General features: G+C 38.8%; 1 protein-coding gene across 2 annotated transcripts in view; it reads right to left on the bottom strand.

Annotated features, from left to right (window-relative positions):
• Positions 1–977: 977 nt before the first annotated feature.
• The window catches only part of LOC122358098 (complexin-1), a 45,228-nt gene continuing 23,128 nt past the window's right edge, over positions 978–23,077 (bottom strand). For both annotated transcript variants that reach the window (XM_043257873.1, XM_043257874.1), the window contains exons 3-4: positions 8,323–8,498; positions 978–4,555 (exon numbers count right to left, since the gene is read on the bottom strand). In XM_043257873.1, the coding sequence (XP_043113808.1) occupies positions 4,358–4,555; positions 8,323–8,498 (374 nt within the window). In that variant the 3' untranslated portion in view covers positions 978–4,357. The remainder of the gene's footprint in view (positions 4,556–8,322; positions 8,499–23,077) is intronic.

Raw genomic sequence — 23,077 nt, 5'->3', positions numbered from 1 at the left:
TTGTTGAGAGAGATGCCAGATGTTGAAAGGATGTAGTAAGCACATGTTTATATCGTCACTGTCTTCTTTGGCTTCTGGATCTATCAGAACTGTCAATCTGAACTTTTTCATTAAGATAAATATCTGTGCTCTTGAATGGGTAAGGGGTGCTATCTTAATATTCATGTGTAATAGTCATCAATGGCAAAAGGCTAAAAATTGTACTATAATACTCATTATAGACAGGACGTTTTGATAGCATCTTTTAAAAAGGCTTTTTCAAGACTTGTTTTCAGTGAATACAGGGTTTTCAGTTGAGGGTTCAAAAACTACAACAGTCTTTCAATAGAAGGGAAAAACTTCTTATCGCTAGCTGGTACAGTTTTGAATGCAGTTTTGACAATTTGTCAGAAAATGTGTACGAACAGCACTAAAATAATGTAAAATGAGAAATGTTATAAAATGGGGATTTTTATTTATTTATTTATTTTTTAAATGAGGAAGATTTTTGGATCAGCATAAAGAATTTGCTATGTAAAACAAACAGTCGCACTCCATAACAATCAAAAGAAATAAAAAAATAATAATTAATTGAAATAATTATATTAAAAAAAATCATTCATTGCAGTTTCCAGTAAAACATCTAAAAACCCTAACCCTAACTACTAACCCTAAAATTGAGAGTTAGTAGACATGTGATTTCAAACTAATGAGAATTAGTTGACGTGTAGCTGATATGTAGTTGCAAATTAATTAGAATTAGTTGACATGTAGTTAGTAGAATGTCTAAAGTGGGCTATCAAATGAAATTGTAACCAAACCCTAAAGACAGACCAAGATACATTAGTTCGAGAAGCAAGACTGCATAAAATCTAAAATCTAAACCTTTTTAATAAAGACTATTTTAACTAGAAAATAAGATAAAATACTCATTAAAAAGACTTTTGCATCTCAATAAGCAGTCCAACAGAAAGAAGGAACACAAGACCCTAAAACAATTATATGAAATCACTTTATTATTCGTGTGTTGGTGATTCCATTTGGCAGGAATGTTACAGTCTAAAATCTGTCTATAACGGGCATGCAGTGAGGCCTACAGGTGGAGCGCTCAGAAAACACAGAGGACACACAGAAATATCATTTACAACCTCACCTACAGTGCACATCATATGCATGCATACAATTCATCAACAAAGAGAGAGGGAGAAGAATCTACAATGACTTAAAAAATGCACCAAATAAGAAACATAATTCTTCCAAAACACAACCACCAAGAGACAGGAACAGGAACAGATTACAGACAGAAAATCACACCGAGATAATCGTTTTTAACATAGAGGAAACCGCGCAGGACGATGCAGTAGAAGAGTAGACATGTACATTCAGATAACAACAATGGAATATTTCATAATGTTACTGTGTTAGGCAGTATCTTCATTAACATCTGAGAGACACGGAATGACTTTGAGTGAATGCATGATTTACATTTAGAGAACATGATGATGACTATGGAATATTTTTCCTTCACTCTTGCACAGTACTGAATATAAAATATGTTGAGGGGATGGGTGAACGTTGTTTTTAGATTTTAAATTTAATCGTGCGATCGTTTTTTGTTCGTTTTAGGAATCTGTTATGGGCAATCACAAAACCCAAAGCCCAGAGAGCTGAGATGGAACAGTAATCGCATATCACACTACCTGACACAATAATGTAAAAGAACAATAATAAAAATAAGAAATAATGATAGACATTCTCACAAACAGGAACACTCTTTGGTTTAATAAAACAGGTGATAATAGGATGGGTGATGGGTTTCGGGCAGTATTTATTTATCAGTGCAGCTTCACACTTCACACAGATCTCACTATGAGAGCGGCAGAATCAAGGGCAGTTGATAGTCATGTAGAAAAATCACCAAAAACTGCAAAATTTGTGCTCAGAAATGGCCTCTGTTGATTGTAAAGTACACCGAGTGGTGGAAAAGTGAGATCTTAAGTCATTTGAGTGGAAAGTATTTAGTTTTTAATTTTCATCTCTCCGAAAGTGTTACAGCTGACATCGTCACTTCTGGTGAGTAAAGGCCTTAAACACAAGTGGCAGTAAAATCAGACAACATTCAAGATGATTGACCACTAATATGAAATATAGCATCTTAGCAACTGGCTAGTTTGTTTAGCTGTTGAAGGACGCCGTTCTAATCAGCAAGCACATTCATATCATAAACATTAATAAATATATATATAATATAATATATATAATATATATTTTTGTGTTGTGTTCCATGGCAGGACAGAACGCTATGACATCACTATGACCGTGCGCTAGAAATCAACTATTTTATTAATTAAACTGAGTTTCACTTTAAAAGCCACGGCTTATATGCTTTCTAGAGACACAGAAAAACATGATTTATTTTTTTTTTCTATTTATATGCACACAAGCCAGTGTGGATCAGATGGAATGTCTGGAATATTCGGAATGTTCAAAACTACAGAACGGCAGCCTGATTCCTAGTATATTTCTGAATCTGAAAATTTCGCCTGTGTCTAGACATACACAATGATCTGCGACTAACAGCTTTTCCTGAACGCGTCGTTATTTACAATAATTGCGGACATAATCTAATGAGAATACAAGCATACCCTATCAAACCACGGCGTACTGTAGCTTATTTTTTTCTTAGTAAAAATAAGAGAGGATGGATAATACAATCTGACTCCACATCTTTCAATTCTGATTTTCTCATTATTGAGGAATTCAGTCCTGCTGTTTTCCCTCTTTTCAATGCAGTTACAGCAACGAGAATTAACGTCATACAGTAAACTAGCAACAAGCAAGAATAAAAACGCAAGTCAGATCCTGTCGTAGCTCGGAAAATAAGAGCCAGGCTTTGTTTAGAGACCCTAAAAAAATCTCGCAACTTCCTTCTTTTACTAAGCTTGTTTGACTGATACTAGGAAGACGACACGGCATTTGCACACAAACATTCTCTAGCAAATAAGCTTGAATACATAACTATGAAGATTGTCTGTTATTGCTGATCTGGGATCAGAGTCCCATATACAACCAACGGACACAGGACACATCTTCATTCAGAAACAAATATTGCACCATTGTCACTGTCTGTTTACGTAATGTGTGCTCACAACCGTGTTGTGAGAGCTAACGTAAATAAATGTAGACACTAAGAACTAGATTCTACTGTACAGCAGTGAAGATGAAGATATTATATATTTATATTTATATAGCCCTATTGATCCAATTGTAGTTGTATGTGATCGATGTCACCCCTCTCATTCTTAAGTACTGTAAAAAGCACAAATAAGTCAGTTCAAGATGAACGCTAAGCTGAGCGCTAAGGTTTTACTCGCGGCGACTAGCTAACACATGTGATTCCATTTTAATCGATCAAATCCAGTTTTCTAGAGTGTGATGTGAATGCGTGTGACAATGTAATGAGGGACTTACTTTATAGTTTAGTTACCTAAACTAGAGATGAGAACAATAAGCTATTTAACACTGGTGTCTGTCGGACAACAAAATCCAAAACCAGAGTTATTGCCTTAAATTTCTGTGTATTTCAGCTAAAATGCTAAATGAAATGGGATACAGTGTACTGATTAAAAAAAAAAATTGTCAGCATGCTTAGGGGAAAACAACCAGACCGTGTGTGATATTATACGTTCTCTTCCACATTACAGTTTTCAGTCATATTAATCAGATGTGATGTGACGGTTCATGATGGCAGCAGGAACTGTATACTAGTTTGGATGATAAATGAACCAGTATACAGTATATATCTATAAGTATACCACATGGATTCATCAGTAATATCTATAACAGAGCAACAATCAAAAATATGATATGATTGGAGAAATCTCTCCAAGATAAATTTATGGCTTTTAATCATAGTCATAGTTTATATATATATATATATATATATATATATATATATATATATATATATATATATATATATATATATATGTGTGTGTGTGTGTGTGTGTGTGTGTGTGTGTGTGTGTATGTATGTATGTATATCTGTAGTCATATACATTTTTTTCTTTGCTATTTACAAACAAAATTAATGAGGCATGGGAAATATTCTTGCTCTAAGGTCCGGACTCAGGGGGATTTAAATTTGCCTTTAAACAGAGTGATGTATGCAATGTAACATTTCTTAGTGCACACATTGTATTTTCCTCATTGTTTTAATCAGAAAATGTAATGTTTCGCAGTTAAAGACAGATGTTATGGCACAAATTTTTGATTCCAGAGATCTTAGAGCACATGTGAGAGAAGGGAAGGAGAAAGAAGAGGTGGATTTTATGACATTAATGATTCCCGTTTTATCACAACTTGTCATGGAACCCTGTTACTTTTTATTAAACATATCTTGAAGCGGGCCTGGGAGGAACTTCATAACGGTGTCCACAATGCTTTCCTCCTCCTCTTCTTCATTGCCGCAGCCGGCAGGGATTGCTTTCTTGGGACGGGTCAGACTGCCTTCTGATGCCTGCTCCATGGCTGCCTGGGCTTCTGCCTCTTTCTCTTCCTTCTTCTTTATACCATACTGAAAAATACACAACATTGTGTTTCCACATCAGACCTTCGGTTGTTTTGTAAGCACATTTCTATCTGTTGCAGGTTTTTTATGCAAAGATTTACATGCTAAAACAAAATAATTTTTATTTAATTGTTTAATCATAATTTTTCGTTAAATTAAATAATAAGTGAATAAAAAAATAAAAAAATGTGTTATACTAAAATAGCTACAACTATATAGTAGGCCTACATGTAGTATAGTAGTAAGTACATTTAGATAATTAATGTTACTCATTACTTAATTATATAATTACAAGAATAACAAGGACACCTAACAATAACAACCTGGTCACATAAAAATATGTACCACAGTTTTTATGCACCTGCATGTTTCGCTGCAGTTTCAAAGAGAAATGTCCACTGAGTGTTCATTTCTTTTGGAAACAGCAGTGATATGCACTTGTTATATTTCGTTGTCTCACACAAAAATGCACCAAGGTACGTTTATGCCTTGATATAAGGTAGTAAAATAAAGTATGTATGTATGTATATACTAAAACTTTTACTCTGAATTTCAGATGGATATAGCCTATTACTATAGCTGAAAAAAGAGATAAATATGCCATTGCTTAATATGATGCTATTGCTGTTTACTTTGCAATTGTTTGTGAATTTTCCCAGATAAAATACAGCCAATGTGTGTCACCCTGATATTGTCTGAATGTCAAAATGTCATAAAACTGAAAATGTATGAACACTTTGGTGGCTTGAACGGACAGGCAATTTGTTAAATGAATCACTTGCAGGACCATTTCCTCTTAATTAGCATACAAATGTTTGAGCATTGGAGAATTTTGGAATTTGGAATTTTAGATTGCCTCATGACCTGGATGTTAATTTAGAGACATTCAAATTGGAATGGTGTTGACTATGTCCATAAAAGCTTGGCATACTGCCACTTGGCCAGTCAGTGTAATCATTTGGACCTGACAGTTAGCTGAGTGATTCACAGAAGCTTCATTTAGATCTGAGACACTTTCTCATTTGCAAACAAATGCCATGCTTTTAAGTGGTCTGCCAAATATTGGCAAGGAAATCCACTTCATTAGATAAGTGCTTATAAGACAAATGGTCTTTTTTCACCCCTAAAGGGTCTGAGGCTTATTAATTCTTGCGTATTGTGTTTTAACCTTTTGGCTACACTGGAAAGACCACAATTTATTAACTAATCTAACATTTAATGTGTGCTTATGCTGTTGATATATAAAAGGTTGCTTTTGTGATATGTTAAATCCCAAGTCTTTTGCTCACCAAGGCTGCATTTATCTGATTAAAAAATACAGTAAAACGTTATGAATTACTATCGCAATTTAAATATTAAAATGTTTTAACGGTTACATTACAACTCCAGTCTTTAGTGTTACATGATGCTTTAGAAATCATTCTAATATGCTGATTTGCTGCTCAAGAAACATTTTAATTAGTATCAGTGTTGCATTAATTTGATCAATATTGCATAAATGTAATGCATTCTTAATTATTCCCAATTATTGTTATCATTATTTTATTTTAATGGCCTTAAACGTTTTAAGAATTGTGCACATGTACACATATAATGTATATTTCTTATTTTATCTGACACAGTCTGCAAATATATGATGGGTTCTATTTCCTGTAACGCTTCAGGAATCACGGTCAAATCCTGAGGATTGAGGATGTATAGAAATGGGGTGGTAGGAGATTTATATGAAGGAATGATGAAGGCATATATCCTCTTTAGGAGTTTCTGCTGCTCTAAGGCATACATAATTGTGACGTTTTGCCAATAAATGGATTAAACAATGGATGATTTCTGCCTCTGTGTACTGAGGTCACAAACTAGCTCATGCAATCAGCAGCTGACCTTCTAAACAATGATTTTCTGCTTTCACTAAACCATCAATCTACTTGCCATAATTCCATCACTTATGTACCCATGAAATCTTATTAATGCAGCTTAATCTGAGAAATACTTATGGGTTACTTGAAGAGAGTGCTTGGCAAACCCTGAAGTTCAGTCGTCGTGCATAAGACATAAGGACTACCCTCAGTATTGCAGTCACGTTTTGTACAGAATGTGGAGATGCTGCCTTAATCCTTGTGGTAAATTAGACCCATGGGGTGATGGCTTAGTGGAAAAAAGACAGGCTTTTTGGCCTCCCATCCTCTCGACATGGCTTTGCATAAAAATGTATCTGTTTTACTCCTCACAAGAGGAAATCATCCTCCATTTTTTGCAGCCATGTGTACATCCTCTGAGACTCAACGGCTCTAGGTAAATTATCACGACAAAGCAGAATAATCATATTCAGCTTTGACTTTAATACGTTAGATGAAGAAAATGTTCTTCATGTCAAACAATCAGTCCATTAAACTATCTATCTATCTATCTATCTATCTATCTATCTATCTATCTATCTATCTATCTATCTATCTATCTATCTATCTATCTATCTATCTCTCTATCTATCAAGAATCATGAAATATTTTTAAGCATTTAAAATAACTGCTTTCTATTTGAATATATTTAAACATGATCAAAGCTATATTTTCAGCATCATCATTGCACAGTTTAATATTGCTTATTGTATTGTGCATAATGTAATGAAGTTGTTAAATACCACCGTCTATTATTAGAATAATATTTCCATTTTCATAATCCCTGGGTCTTTCCTTCCATGACACCTTTTCCCTTTTTTTTCCTTCTTCTTCATATTGTCACACAAAAAAGCAGCCATATGGTGGTATGAGCGCAGGGACTGAAGCATAGTCAATCTCCACAGCCTCCACAGTAATGGAATGCTTGCCAGAGCTAGACTGTTATTTTTCCAGTCCCTCTGGTTCACAGCGTGTGCCTCAGGGCCCGTCCATCCCCATACACAGCGTACCACTCAACTGCTACAAAGCAGCATTCAGCCTCCCCAAGAGTGACACAAACAAAGAAAACCCCCATAAATAACTTTCACTTTATGTATTTATTGGATCTGTACGATTCTATAATGTTATTCAGTCACTGCTTTCCAATACAGTATTAATATAATATTTTCGAAATGGCCTAGATCAGGGATTTCCAAAGAAAATGAAATATGATTGTGTGTGTGTACTGGTTTTTGTGGTTTACAGGGACAAATTTGTTTAATGACATGGTTATGACATGGTGTTACAATTTGAATGTGGTTTATGAGGACAAGATCTATGTCCCTGTAATTAAAAGTAAATGTAGAAAAATGTTTTCAATTTTTGCATTTGTAAGTCAAGACCTAATGGCTTAATTTTAAGTATAAGAAAATTAGGGTTTTTTTTGTTTTGTTTTATTGTACAGTGCAAAAAACAGTTTGAAAAACACTGTTTTATTATATATATATTTTATTACCGTTATATATATATATATATATATATATATATATATATATATATATATATATATATATATATATATATATATAAATATAATAGTATAATTTTCTATTTGATTTTTTTCTATATTTAACATTTTTGTTTGTATAAATATATAGTATAATATATTTTTATTTAGTTGTTGTTTAGTTTTTTAGGTCTTTTGGTACTTAAACTACACTAAATAAAAATTTGAAAGGCTGCCATGGCAACTAGCTGAAACAAAATAAGTTTAAGTTTTCTTTTTATGTTATTTAAGTGAATGTTAATGATAATCACCCTTGCCTAGATAATCATAAGTGATCATATAAACATTTTGACACCTCATAACAGTGAATAATTATTTCACGGTACATTTACCTTGTCCCTGATGCCCTGTCGAATCGATTCCCTCTCCGCTTCCATTTTTGCATACTTTGCCTTCCTCTCCTCCTCCTGTTGTCTGAGGGCTTCCTGTCTTTCTTCCTCCTTTCTCTCGGCATCAGGGTCCTTCTCCTCTTCGCCCCCCAGCATTTTCCCCATGTCTTTGGTTGCCCCTTTAAGAAAAAAAAAGGAGACTATCAGAAATAGGAAATCATGCACTGCATACCGGTCACAAATAGGGACTTCCAAAGACATTTGGAGGATAACCTCTAACACAAGGTGAACTGAAAAGCTGATAAATTAGTTCTCACTGTCATCCGGTTTCTTTTATAAATGCTTTCAATGATGACTGCTCTCTTTGTCGGTAAGACATGCAAGTAGGACAGCCGCCAGGAAAAGGACAATGGGTCAGATCGTTATACTGTAACAAAAGGACTCCATTAGGACCATGAGAATACAGGATTTTGACAAAGCAGATAATAAGTTCTGATTGCATTCGCAGCTCACATTCATCAGTCATCAGTCTGCTTGTTAGCGCTCCGCAGTGTGACTATGTGAGACGTCGTGTATCCCTCCACTGATTGGTCAAACCGTATTATTGCAACGCAATGTTAGGTTGTGTCAGGATTACTTTTGTTAATAAGGGAGTAATTAGAATTAAGCAAAAGACAAGTGCTTAAAATCACACATAAAGTATCCCTTCAAGAGACAGCTAATATACAGACACTGACACTGAATGTACCATTAAATGAGAGGAAATTGTGGAAATAATGCACTGATTTTGCATAAGATGAACACACAAATCTAATCTGCATATGCATTCATTTGAATGCTTTAGTGATAATTAATAATGTTGCAACTTTGCACTGAGCCACTTACTGTACATAACCATTGTGCAAATGCTCTTTTCTCAAAGCGACTAACAAACGTAAAGTATAACAGATTTTTTAAAATAATGTATATAGAATTAGGGCCCTAACAGGATTGAATTGATTACAGAAAGATCCATTTCTTTTTTGATTTCTCATGTCATAGCTTTCTGCCTTGGTAACAGATTTAATAAAATAATGGAAACTTAAAGCAGAAATGTGGCCATTCAGTAACAATGAGCTTTCAGATTTAAATATTATTTGTGACAAGATATTATTTTATTAAATAAGAGCAGAAAGTTTTCAAATTCATGTCATCGCAAGTTTTGCATGTACTGCAAAAAATTGTACATCTTAGTATTTTTTAGTTTTCCAAGATTAAAGAGACAAATCGTAAGTTGAAGATATATTTCACAATAAACACTACACAATACATAAAGATACGAGATACTTGAGATTCAAATGAAACATATGAAGTCTTGAATCATGAAGTCACAAGTCATAAAATGCAATAAAATTAACTATTCAAACTTTTATCAGTGGGGAGTGAAAACTTGTTTTCCCTTTGAATTAAGCAGATTTTTCTGAGCCCACTAGCAGATATTTGTTCTTGTCTAATCATCAACTCAATTCACTTTGAAAAAATTCTCATAAACCAAGACTTCTTATTTTATGCCGTTTTGCCTCTCAAGTAAATATATCTTGATTTATGAATCTTTAGACATTTCCACTTAAAAGCAACCAAACTACTGATCAAGAGCATCATTGTTTTGCTTTGTGAACAGAAAAGTTATTTCTATAACAGAATTAATCAAGCTTCACGCTTCTTTACATTTTTTTGTAAAATTAATTAAAAAGTAATGGAGATCTATTGGTAGTTATATTTTTTAAATCTTGCAGCATTGCTTTTACAAGACCAACTTTTAAAAAAGCAGAGGGAAAAAAGCACCTCTGGGTGAACTGCATCCACTCCTCTCTCGACAACTTCCTGTTCCTGGACTATAAAAACTGCAGCAAGCCACTCACCTGCAGGTTGCATTGTTTCGCCTGTCTCATAGTTAGATCGTTCGTGGATTATAGTTTCTGGTTTCCCTGGTTTTGACCCTGTCTGTTTTCTGATTCTCTGATCGTTTGCCGCCTGACCTGACCTCCGCCTGTCTCTGGATTTTGTTATTGCCTCGCCTCCTATGTATCTGTTTGCCCTGTTTGACGCCTGCCTGCTATGACCATGCCTTCGTTTAATAAAAGCCTGCACATGGATCCGCACGCCTCAGACCGTTCATTCATGACAGAATGCAACCTCGCACCAGGATCCAGCAGCTTTTCACCTGATCCATGGCCAGGTAGGACTCTCGCTAGAATTGGCCCTCAAGCAAGGTACCCGATCAATTGAGGATTATACTCAAGAGTTTTTGGACATGGCTTACCTCTCTGACATACCGGACTGTTTATTGATTGAGTTGTATCATGAGGGAGTACATCAGCCGCTCAAATCTAAACTTGTTCGCGAGGGTCCACGTGAGTCGCTTGCTCAGTTTATTGAGTTTGGTTTAGTGACTGTGGGGTCAGCTTTTACGTTGGGTATTGAGGAGGAGAAGGACAACACATCAACTCCAGTAATGGCCACCTTCCCCGAGCCGCTGCCCAAGATGGCCGCCTTCCCCGAGCCGCTGCCCAAGATGGCCGCCTTCCCGAGCCGCTTCCCAAGATGGATGCCGCCTGCCCAGAGCCGCTTCCCAAGATGGCTGCCGCCTGCCCAGAGCCGCTTCCCAAGATGGCTGCCGCCTGCCCAGAGCAGCTTCCCAAGATGGCTGCCGCCTGCCCAGAGCCGCTTCCCAAGATGGCTGCCGCCTGCCCAGAGCCGCTTCCCAAGATGGCTGCCGCCTGCCCAGAGCCGCTTCCCAAGATGGCTGCCGCCTGCCCAGAGCCGCTTCCCAAGATGGCTGCCGCCTGCCCAGCGCCGCTTCCCAAGATGGCTGCCGCCTGCCCAGCGCCGCTTCCCAAGATGGCTGCCGCCTGCCCAGCGCCGCTTCCCAAGATGGCTGCCGCCTGCCCAGCGCCGCTTCCCAAGATGGCTGCCGCCTGCCCAGCGCCGCTTCCCAAGATGGCTGCCGCCTGCCCAGCGCCGCTTCCCAAGATGGCTGCCGCCTGCCGTGCAAAGCCTCCAGTGCCAGCGCCTCGTGCAAAGCCTCCAGTGCCCGCGCCTCGTGCAAAGCCTCCAGTGCCCGCGCCTGCGTGCAAAGCCTCCAGTGCCCGCGCCTGCAACCTCCAGTGCCCGCGCCTCGTGCAAAGCCTCCAGTGCCCGCGCCTCGTAAAAGCCTCCAGTGCCCGCGCCTCGTGCAAAGCCTCCAGTGCCCGCGCCTCGTGCAAAGCCTCCAGTGCCCGCGCCTGCGTAAAAGCTCCAGTGCCCGCGCCTGCGTAAAAGCCTCCAGTGCCCGCGCCTCGTGCAAAGCCTCCAGTGCCCGCGCCTGCGTGCAAAGCCTCGTTATCCCACCCAGCGAGCCGCTGCCCAGATGGCCGCCTTCCCGAGCCGCTGCCCAAGATGGCCGCCTTCCCGAGCCGCTGCCCAAGATGGCCGCCTTCCCGAGCCGCTGCCCAAGATGGCCGCCTTCCCGAGATGCTTCCCAAGATGGCTGCCGCCTGCCCAGCAAAGCCTCCAGTGCCAGCGCCTCGTGCAAAGCCTCCAGTGCCCGCGCCTCGTGCAAAGCCTCCAGTGCCCGCGCCTGCGTGCAAAGCCTCCAGTGCCCGCGCCTCGTGCAAAGCCTCCAGTGCCCGGCGCCTGCGTGGAAAGCCTCCAGTGCCCGCGCCTCGTGCAAAGCCTCAAGTTATCCCACCTCCCACCCCTTGCTGCGTCGTCAATGGATCCCAGCAGCCCCTGCACTCATCCTCTACCCTCCACCTGGAGCTCGCCACGTATCTGCCAGTCTCCATCGCCGCCGTGGGTGAAGGATCCTCGCTTCACCGTCCCCGCCTCCGAGTCCCAGACTTTACCTCGGCTTGTGACCCGCCGGCTTCCCTTAGGCTCCTAGCTCCTCCTCTCTCTACCGTGCTCAAATCCACCAGCTTCACCAGGCTCCATCGCCTCTCTCGGCTACGCCTTGGTCGGTCGTCGACCATCTGCTCTCAGGATTCCACTCCTCCAGCAGCCTCGTCCCTCCATCCCTCCGGCTCTGTCAGGCTCCTCCCTTCCCCCGGCTCCACCTCAGTCCTCTGTCGCTCTGGCTCCGCCGCGTCCTTCTCGTCCCCCGTCTCCGCATCAGTCGCCGAAGCCTGCGGTATCGCCTAGGACCTCCAGCGCCGCTGTGTCACCCTGGCTCTTCGGCTCTCCGCCTCCGCCTCAGTCTCCCCGACCACCTGCTCCGCCGCCGTCGGTCGGCTCCATGGGGTTGATGACCGTTACCTCTCCATGGCTCCTCCTCCGTCGGCTCCACCACTGACCATCATGGCTGGGCTCTGGATCGCCTCCCGCTCCGGACTCCTCTGCGTCTTCACCCTGGCTCCTCCCACCGTCTCTTCCTCCCTGGTCTCAGTTTGCTGACTCCCTCCCGGAACCCCCTCCCAAGCTCACAGTTATGTTTTGTTTTGTGGAGCGCCAGGAGTCGCCTCCTAGGAGGGGGCTATGTCACTGAAGCCAGCAGAGGAGCCCTGACCTCTGGGTGATCTGCATCCACTCCTCTGCGACAACTTCCTGTTCCTGGACTATAAAAACTGCAGCAAGCCACTCACCTGCAGGTTGCATTGTTTCGCCTGTCTCATAGTTAGATCGTTCGTGGATTATAGTTTCTGGTTTCCCTGGTTTTGACCCTGTCTGTTTTCTGATTCTCTGATCGTTTGCCGCCTGACCTGACCTCCGCCTGTCTCTGGATTTTGTTATTGCCTCGCCTCCTATATATCTGTTTGCCCTGTTTGACGCCTGCCTGCTATGACCATGCCTTCGTTTAATAAAAGCCTGCACATGGATCCATGCACGCCTCAGACCGTTCATTCATGACACAAGACCAACTTTTATAAAAAAAAAGAAAAAAAAAAAGCAGAAACTGGATAAACGTATAATAACACTGTAAGAAGGAAAAAACAAAAAAATTGTTTCTGAAAGAAATAGAAAAGTTACCGGTAATTTTCTGCCATGACATTATCCGTTAAGTTTATGGAGATTTCTATACTGCACATATATACTGGATATATACTAATAAGGTAAAAATGCAGTCATTTTCAAAGATTCCTCTGTTGTGTCAGGCTGTAAACACCCCTTTGTTTCCAATGAATCAGTTTTATAACCAAAGATCTTGTGGTCATTAATGCTGAGCTCAAATAACAGCACAAATCAAGCCAAATTCAGAACTATACATTCTGTCCCACTGAGTTACTGTAAGCTGACATAGCAGAACAGAAGTTATCCAAGTTCATGCAATATGTATTCATGTCACGTCAGTTTGTGCTGGGAGACAGAACGGCATGTAAATGCATGAAGGGTTCTGTTTTCAGTCCAGGAGTTTTGTTCTCCCTGGATCAGCAGTTGAGGGCGGCACACTGCCATTCCACCGGTCCATGAGGCCTGCGTTCAAACTGCGTGACACATGGTCTCGCGTTTACCGCTCTCTAGCAATTGATTTTAATGAGGGCTAGGTCTCTCTGACAGCAGAGATGCGTAAAGGCTTCAGCCTTCAGATCTGACGATTCACGTCTCTTTCATCAACCTGGGCTGTTCGCTCATATCACACATGAGGGTTAGGAGGCCCAAGCTTATCTTTACTCTGGAGAGGGTTGCTGAGCATAGTCATCTGCTTTTTGTCAGGTATTCATTAGAGACACAGTTTTAAGGTTAGTGTCTGCGAGAGTCAAGTCTTAGCGAAAGCTGCTAATAACTGGATGGTGAGAAAGTTTAATCGGACTAAATTGAGATTGCTGGTATTTTAGTATACTTGCTTATAACATAGAATTCATAAACCTGTAAAATGTATGTTTTAAAAAAACTGTTTTGGTTGCAACAGTTTTTACAGAAGTAAACTAAAATTTACAATAAAAAGGTATGTTTTACTGATAGAGTTAATATCTAATATCTTGTGTATTGTGTATTGTGTGTGTGTGTGTATGTGTGTATATATTATACCATACTGTATAATAAAGAGACTAAAATTATGCATTAAACATTAATTTAACAATAAAAGATGTAGCAAAGTGTACATAATTAATTACAATTAGGAAACGTAATTATTTTAACAGAATACCATGAAATGTAAAATTGTGAGTATCTCAGTTTATGAATTTTGACTGTAAATTATAAGATGACTGCTTGTTGTACTACAAAATCTATATATTTAGCCATATTTTACTGGACATTGCATAAAAGCCAGGTCATTAAAACCTTTTTTCTTTACCTAGGCCAAAACAGGCTAATAGCACTTGCTTACCCTTTTCAGATGGGTTTTTCGGTCAAAAAGACTCAATCAGTCAACCGCAAACTCACTTTCAGTCTGACTCCATCTGTTATTGAATGCCCACTTATCTGTTTCAAATCTTTTTTGATGAACTTCAGGTTCAGCCCTATGTTTTTTTCCTCGAAATATCCTGTTTTTGAAAGTTAAATGCACTGTAAATGGCAGTGGTTGATTTCAAATTTAGCTGCATGATGTGAGGTCAGAACATAAATTTATATCACAAACTGATTGACGTTTCAGCGTGACTCAATTTAATCTTTCTGTAATTCCAACGAAATGAACCAATTATCCGCACTCGTATCACACTGGAGCCAGGCATTCAGCTTTAGCACAATCAATAGGTTAGTAAGAGGCAGAATTGTACAACTTCATGAGCTTGAAAAAAGCATGCCCATAAGGACTGTAGGCTTACTACTGCTCTCAAATTGACTTCTGAGAAGACGGAATGAGTCTGTGCAAAATGGGAAAGTGAGAAAAAAAACATCTGTCTCCATCTTTAAAATGTATTGATTTGAGAACTGTTGTTTTGGGGTTTTAATTTTAGGGTTGGATCAACCTATGAAAACTGACTTGGTGGTGACTGAACTGAAACTACCCACTAGGGCATCCATGGAAAGGATTAGCTGACATAACCGAAAACTTGCTGAAACCGAGAGATTCTGTAGAGAGCTGTCATCCTGAATTACCAGTCAAGTGCAGAGTATATCCCTGTACGGAACAGCTTTAGCAAACTCAAGTTTTGAAATGAGAATGGCTGGTGTGCATTCACAGAGAATATCTTTGGCTGCAGTAGGTGAACGTCTCAAAAGTACAAATAGTGCTTTACTGCATATATTTTGCTTCGAAATCGCTCTTTTGAATCGCTCAAAGTGCTGTGTATTTGTAGCATTTCCGTGTCTGAGAGAATACAGTAACATATGATATTTGCACCAAAGGCATTTGTTTAAATTCTCTAGTTATATTAGAAATATTTTAACTTTTTAAGAGAATTTGGCATTTAAGTCAGTATGTTTATGTACTTTACTTTTGTAATGTGAATTATTTCTAAGAGCAAGAGGATAAAACTCTTTCATCTAAAAGCCCACTCACATCGGGGATAACTATAGATATAAAGTTTTTATAGTCATTCTCATTCTGTAATAATAGTGAAACCCACATCATGACTATACAACACTAATAACACCATGGATTAAAAAAATAAAATAAAGGTAACTGCAACATTCTATCTCACAGTTAAGACTTTTTCTTCACAATACAAAGGAGAGAAGTTAATTCTTAGTATTTACCTTTTTAATTTTTAATTTTGTGGTGGAAACAAAAAACAGAATTCCAAAATGTTAAATCTAAATTCTATGAAAAGGTTTTCAAACCCAGACCTTTGATATGTAAATATTCTTTCTGACCTTATTTCTCTGAAATGTGAGTTTATATCTCCCTTTTTTTCTCAAGAAAAAAGTTCAAATTTTAAAACAAAATGTTGCAAATACTTTTCATTTTATTTCCTTTTTAATGTAATTTAATTTTATTTCATTTGAAAAAAGCGATTCCACAGAATCTATCCTTGGTTGGAGTGAATGTTAATAAATTAGTAATATGATTATTTTTATAGTCATCATTTTTAGTGTGATGGGTCTTTAAAGTATTGATCATATCTGTTGGCAACTGAATCTTGCTCGTAATAAGTTTACTCATAATAACAGGACCATAGCTCCAACCAAAGAATTTTCAAACAAAAACTTGTTTCAAACATGCATATCTACATTCACTAAACTTCCAGTCCAATTAATATTAACCGTTTCCCCACCAAAGTTTTTGAAGATCACAGGCGAAAGCCATCTCTCAGTTCTCCCGTTTGAACTGTAGTGTTTTTCATTGTCTGTTTTTAATTAGCGCTGTTTTCACTGGCTTGGCACTGGCTCTTGTCTCGGCTCCTCTGCAGCACGCACTGTTAATCTGCGCTCCTGAGGCTAATTAGCTCATCTGATCGTGACAAAGTCGCCGCGTGACACACAAACTCTTTACGCCGTCTCTGTGCAGCATAGCGCTATCTACTGCTCAGCCGTTTGTGCAGCCCAGACCAGAGTCCCTGAAGTAGATCTCTTCATAACAAGCAGCTAACCACGCTAAAGCTACACTGTTCAAGGGTCTCCTCTATGTGTCATTGAATGTCTGTCGGCCGGGAGGCACTGAAAGACGCCAAAGTGATGCTTGAATTTGGAAAATGGTACAGTCACATGGACTGGAAATGGACTGTGTTACATAAAAAGAGTGTGTTTGCGTAAGTATGTGTCGGATGTAGCGGAAAAAGTGATGGAGATGGCATACTTGACAGGTGGCGTATCCTTATACCTTTTTGTGGTTGTCAGTGTGTGTCTGTATGTCCTTACTGTGAGAGGAGGTGTGGGTAGATGAGAACAAAATGTGCCACTCTTTACCCGAGTGCCTGCGTAGAAAAGGAAAACACAGCCGTGTGGCCGTGCGGTATGTGTCGTGTGATAGTTGAAATGTGTCAGCTGCCTTTATATCACAGTAGATATATTCGTGCAGCTTCATATTATCTTTCCTAACCAGGAAATGGGACTGATTGTGCAGGGCTGGACCGAGCCATCTCCGGTCTGGGACACTAAACAGGTCGCTGTCTTTCTGCAGGAGTTTAGCAGCTATTGTGGCCATTAAAGGATTTCTTTAAAATGATCTTTCATGCAGAGTGTAACACAGCTCTAAGTGATTGAAAACATCCTGCAAAGTTTTAAATCTGAAAGTGCACCGTGTATAAAGTTATTGTCTCTCAAAAGAAAGAGTCGACTCTGAATCATTGAAACAAGTTGTTTTTAAAGAATCCCAAATCTTTTGATGTTGATGTCAAAATGAAACCATAGTATATTACCCTCCCACTTGTTGGTCTTTTCAGATTTGTCTGAATGAAAATGCAAATTAATTCTTTGCCACTAGGTGCTGCTTTAGTAGTTTTTAAAAATCTATCTATCTATCTTTCTATCTATCTTTATCTTCTTTATTTTTTTTATCTTGCATTTTATCGCTCTTTCACTAGTTTTGATTGCCTTTGTTGTCCTCATTTGTAAATCCTCCTAGTGAATTTTAAACACACATACATACACACCATGTTTTTTAAAGATGTTTTACCATTGACTGGCAATTTTATTTATTTATTTATTTTTTACAATTATTCTTTTTGAAAGTGTTTGTTATGAAACAAGCTATTTCTTTTGACAAAGAAAATAATACTGTTTACAACGGAGCACCTTTTATGCGTCAAGGTTTTAAATTCACTAAATTATTCAAAAATAGAAATCCCTTCTGAAGTAATTATAAACCAATTTTCTCACTAAACCTTCCTCAAAAATCATTATATATATTGTTTTTTCTAATCTTATTGCTCGTGTCTCCCACTACACTTTTCAAGGTCATTTCCTGTCTGTGGATGTGTGTATCTGTGCCTGGGTGTGTGAAGGTCATCTGCACACTGAAGGACTGTGAGAAGGGTGACTAAGTCCCCCGTGGAGCCGGGGCACATGGAAAGAGTGCAAACTCAAGGACTCTGTGTTCCTTTCTTGCTCCATCTGTCTTTATCTCGCACCTGCTAAACAGCGAGAGCCCAGCGGCACACCCTGCTCCCTGCGAGGACATTAATGTCCACCGACAGATCAGATACCACACGGGACACCCGCAAACACTGTCTCTTCTACAGTGCCACACAGAAGAGAGGGCACGACCTCTCCGCTACTCTCCATATGTTACCGCTAATCACGTGTCTCATGTGACATTTTTCATCCATCCCAATTAAATGATGATTTATGGTGAAGGTGCTTCCACCTTGAAAAAAAATCCAATTAACTTGAAAACAGATTTTTAAAAAAGCATGCCGTCCTTGATTTTCTTCATAACTCCAAAATAATGATGTTTTTGATCATAAAAAGTTTTATGTGCTCCTGAATTCTATCAGATTGTGTTGGACAGTTTCCCCCCCCTTTGTTTTTTTTGCTCGCTATATATATATATACCCTCCCAATTCTCAGTATTGAGGAAACCAAAAAGAGAAGAGCAGCGAGCAATCAGCTTCACCGGTGTGATATATGTGTCTTTCCGGAGAGGTCGAGTAAACTAAGAACTGTGAAAAAGCCTGGAGCCAAAATGGAAGGATTGGACCAGTATTCCATGCTCTAATGAGAGGTGGATTTTTTGGGGGGGACTGGGTTAAAGAAAGAGAGGTGTATCTCCTAAATCTCCCAAGAATAGATTGTAGAAGGTGTCAGGAGTGCTATCTCAAAAGCCCTTTATCACCCATTCTCTGCTATTATCTTCCCTAACCCGCGTGTGAAGGGCCAGGAAATAGGACTGATTGTTCAGGCCTGGACCGGTCTGGGACACTTCACAGGTTGCTGTCTATCTGCAGAAGTTTAGCAGCTATTGTGACTATTAATTCATGATACATGACAATCTGTCTGATTATCATTCTATTCATTTATTTTTCAATCATTATGTCATTCTATGTTTCGTTTCATCTATCTATCTATCTATCTATCTATCTATATGTGTGTGTATGTGTGTGTTGTGTGTGTATATATATATATATATATATATATATATATATATATATTCTATCATTCTATAATTTGTTTTAATTATAATTGTATCATGATGTCATGCTATCATTTGTTTCATCTATGTATCTGTTGTTCTATTGTTCTATCTTTCTATCGTTTTGTCATTCTGTTCTATAATTAGTTTTATCTGTCTGTCTGTCTATCATGCAGTCATTCTATCTTTATTTGTCATTCTGTCTATCATTCTATTTCTATTGTTCTAGCCTATCATTCTATCACTCTGTTGCTCCTTCTTTTTATCGTTCTGTCATTCTATCATTCTTTTCAATACCACCTGAATTCGCGTCACGGTATCACTCACTTTCTGTTCTTCTAAATCATATTTGCAGCCTCTCTTCTCTCATGCAGATCCTTCACCTTTAGTCGTGCGTGCTGGAAGTACTGCAGTCCTGGGCAGCCCAGCATGCTGATCTTGGTGGGCTGCCAGAAATCGTGTACGACTGCAGCTGCCTCTCTCACACTCTATTACTTTCATCTTGCTGGGTACAGAGTTATGGCAGGAAGGCAAGAGCACCTCGTCCCTCAGTACTGAGAAACAGACAGAACCCACTCCACAAAATCTTAACCTGGGGCGAAAGAATGATTCGAACGAAATTCAAAGTGCTGCCATCCTTGCCCAATGATTGCCCTTCACCACAGATGCCGTGTCACGCGTAAAGGCTCAGCATAGAGAAATGAGAGGGAAGGAAGTGGAGAGAGAGGATTGCTTTTGGGTACTGGAGTCCATGGGATATTTAATCTTCAGCTGAAGAATTCAGGGACGCTACTTTGTCTCTGTAATGGAAGCCTGATCAGAAGAGCTTATGTTCTTGTAACTTTGAAGATTCTTTCAAGGGTCTATGACGGACTTGTGTAATAGAATCTAGTGTGCTAACCTTGCATACCAATTACCAAGGATCCCAATGACACCTCCTGCCTAGAGTCCTATGTTCTGGTATCTAAAGGCAGGAGGAAATATTTCATAGGTGATTATTTTTAGATTCAAAGGGTTAAAAATAGTTTTCTGGGGGGTTTTTGCTGGTCTGCTCAGATAAATGATGGAGGATATAAGCCCTGAAAAGAGTGCAGAACAAGATTAATGGGGAGGAAAAAAAACATTCTAGTCTGTAGGTCTCGAAATTCAATTGCTTCTCTCAGAAGGAGGTTGTAAGAATGGAACCTACACACTGATGTTTAGGAAATAAAGCAATTCATCACCTAAAAGCATCTTAGCCGACTTTGCAAATACCACAGAAAAACACACATTTCTTCAAAAAAAATTATTAAATAAATAAATATAGAGAAAATTATGAGATGGCACCCACATTCTTATTTACTAAAGTGCGTAGGATGTCAATATGTTGCCTTGGATACGCCAAATGCTTGTGGAGCTGTTTAATTATGCTGTTTTCTTTCATGTTTCTGTCATTTGTGACCTTGAATATTTTCATGAGACTATTTTTTTCAAGCAAGCTGTGCTCTTGTATTATATGGCAGTCAAACAAAGCACTGCTTTAAGGGTTTAACTGAAGAAACAGACAAAAAAAAACTTAATCCAAAAGCATAAATTGGGTTGATAGATAGATAGTAAGACAGATTTTACGGAGATGTGCACATTTGTTTTTCCTTGCTTTTTAATGAATACATGCAAAATGATGAATTGTAAATGTAACACTTGTTTGAGTTAATTACCTATCTAAATGTAGCTATAAATACCACTGAACAGATGATAGAAGTCTCTGATAAATGAGCGTTGGCACTGAATGTTATGTGCATTTTACATTAAATTAAAGCATATATATGATTAAAAGAGCTTTGATAAATTTTCAACCAGCAACACGTTTCACAGAATCTTCTGAGAGCATTTAGATTTTTCTCCTCATCTGTGAACAAAACAAGAATTTGTAAGAAAAAAAATTATAACAAGCCAGCCTAGTCTGTGTAATTAAGGTATCTAACTCACCTAGTTACTCTATAATTTAAAGAAACCCATGCAAATGAACTATAATGAGATAAGTCTCATTTCATTTGCATATCAGGTGCAGCTACACATGCCCCTAATTGTGGATTCGGCAGCCAATTAAAAACGTTTCTCTGGCAGGGTCATGGAGATGGAGCTGGTTATTAACACCTACTCTAACACATTTACACATTAGCATTCAACTAACCAGCTACTGGTCCGGACTCACTTACAAATTACATGCTGCATGTTTGCATTGTGTGCTCTCTTAATTGTCCTTGTCTTACACAATTAGGACTTTTCTTTGGGCCAGCTAATTGGTATTAAGATTTTTAAGTCTGGAATGTTTAAAGTAGTTTTTTTTTTAAACTTTCTTTTCAGACTTTCTTATTTCCGCCGGTGGTAAAGTGTTAATAGGGTAGTGTTCATGTGTGATTGCATCTCCTATTGCGGTGCACCGTCACCTAACACACCGTGAGAACAGATTCAGATGTGCAAATTAACACATACCTGTGCATTGCGCTGTGTACCTGCACTTCGTCTGCAGTACATCTTTTGTACTTGCACATATACGCTGTAAAATAAACCTCCGTGATTAGAGTAGCTTTTAATTAGGTTGCTTTATACTAAAAGTCAACAGGGGCAACCAACAGGGTGGTGTTAAAAGCATAGCGACAGGTTTTATGTCACTCTCTACTTCAACGCTGCTTTAATAAAACTACTGGTGTGTTAATTTTTCATTAATTCAATACATTTAAGTAAAAACAAAGCAGCTTGTACATCAAAAGGATAGTTTTATTGCTTCACTGTGCCCTTTTACAGCTTATTAGACTTGCTTGAGCTCTCAGGTATGTTTAAGGTATCAAGTCTCAAATGCTTATTCTAAAACTGAACAATTGGACAAATAATTTTTTTTTTTGTTGCATAAAAGGTAATGTTATGCTATAAATGAACTACAACAATGTGGTCAGTTCAAAGAGAAATTAGTTTTTATGAAATCTCATTACTGATACAGTATATATGTATATTAGCTGTGTCTCAGTTTAGAGTCTGCATCAAGAATGCAGACTTAAAAGGCCACATCTTTGAAGGCCATTTATGTGTTTCTTTGTTTAAAAAAAAGTGTACTGAAACCCAGTGCTTACATTTAGAAGTTTAATCTGGCCTTTCTCTCTCTCAAAAAAGAGTCTAAGCCACTAAGGATTCATTTATTATATCCTTCATGGCCTGGGAAACAAAGGATGAATTTCGAGACCGCATTTGAAGTAGCTTTTATAGTGGAACAGCCTTCATCGCGCAGCTGTGACACATTCAGTCTTCGATTGCAGACTTCAAAGGATGCAGTCTCTGAATTGGGACACAGCTATTACTTATTTGAGAAATCGAAGAGGTCTTGTTTATGATCTTTCTTCCTTTCGTTGAGTTTAAATGTGTACTTTTAAGTGTAACTTGATGCAGGTTTGCATGCCGTAGCAGCAGTAGTGCCCCTATTACTCTCTGCATCTGATCAGCGTTTGCTCAAATCATATTTTCTTCGTGACAGGAGGCCATGCTGTTGTTTTCACAGCTGAGTTCTGTCCTTTCTCATTTCTGTTTTTTGAAGCTCTTATTTTTTGCCGTAGATCATAATAGTATGTATTATTAACCTGTGGTTTCTTAATAATGAAAATTTCAACAGGGGAAATTGCTTTTTATTACAGAAGGAGTTTCAGCTAAGTTAAATGCTATATTGCACTAGCTCTGCTTGTCACATGTCAGTATTAGGTAAGAGTGACTGATAGCTCATTACAGGGCCTGGTAAATGTCAAAATAGGCTGAATAAGGTCAGGCTTAAGGTCCACTGACTAACACAGATAAAGGTCACAGAAAAAGGTCAGACTC

Source organism: Puntigrus tetrazona, chromosome 14 (genome assembly GCF_018831695.1).
Source record: "Puntigrus tetrazona isolate hp1 chromosome 14, ASM1883169v1, whole genome shotgun sequence".
NCBI classification, from domain to species: domain Eukaryota; kingdom Metazoa; phylum Chordata; class Actinopteri; order Cypriniformes; family Cyprinidae; genus Puntigrus; species Puntigrus tetrazona.
The sequence above is the reverse complement of the archived record's forward strand: the minus strand, read 5'-3'. Positions and strand labels throughout refer to the sequence as shown.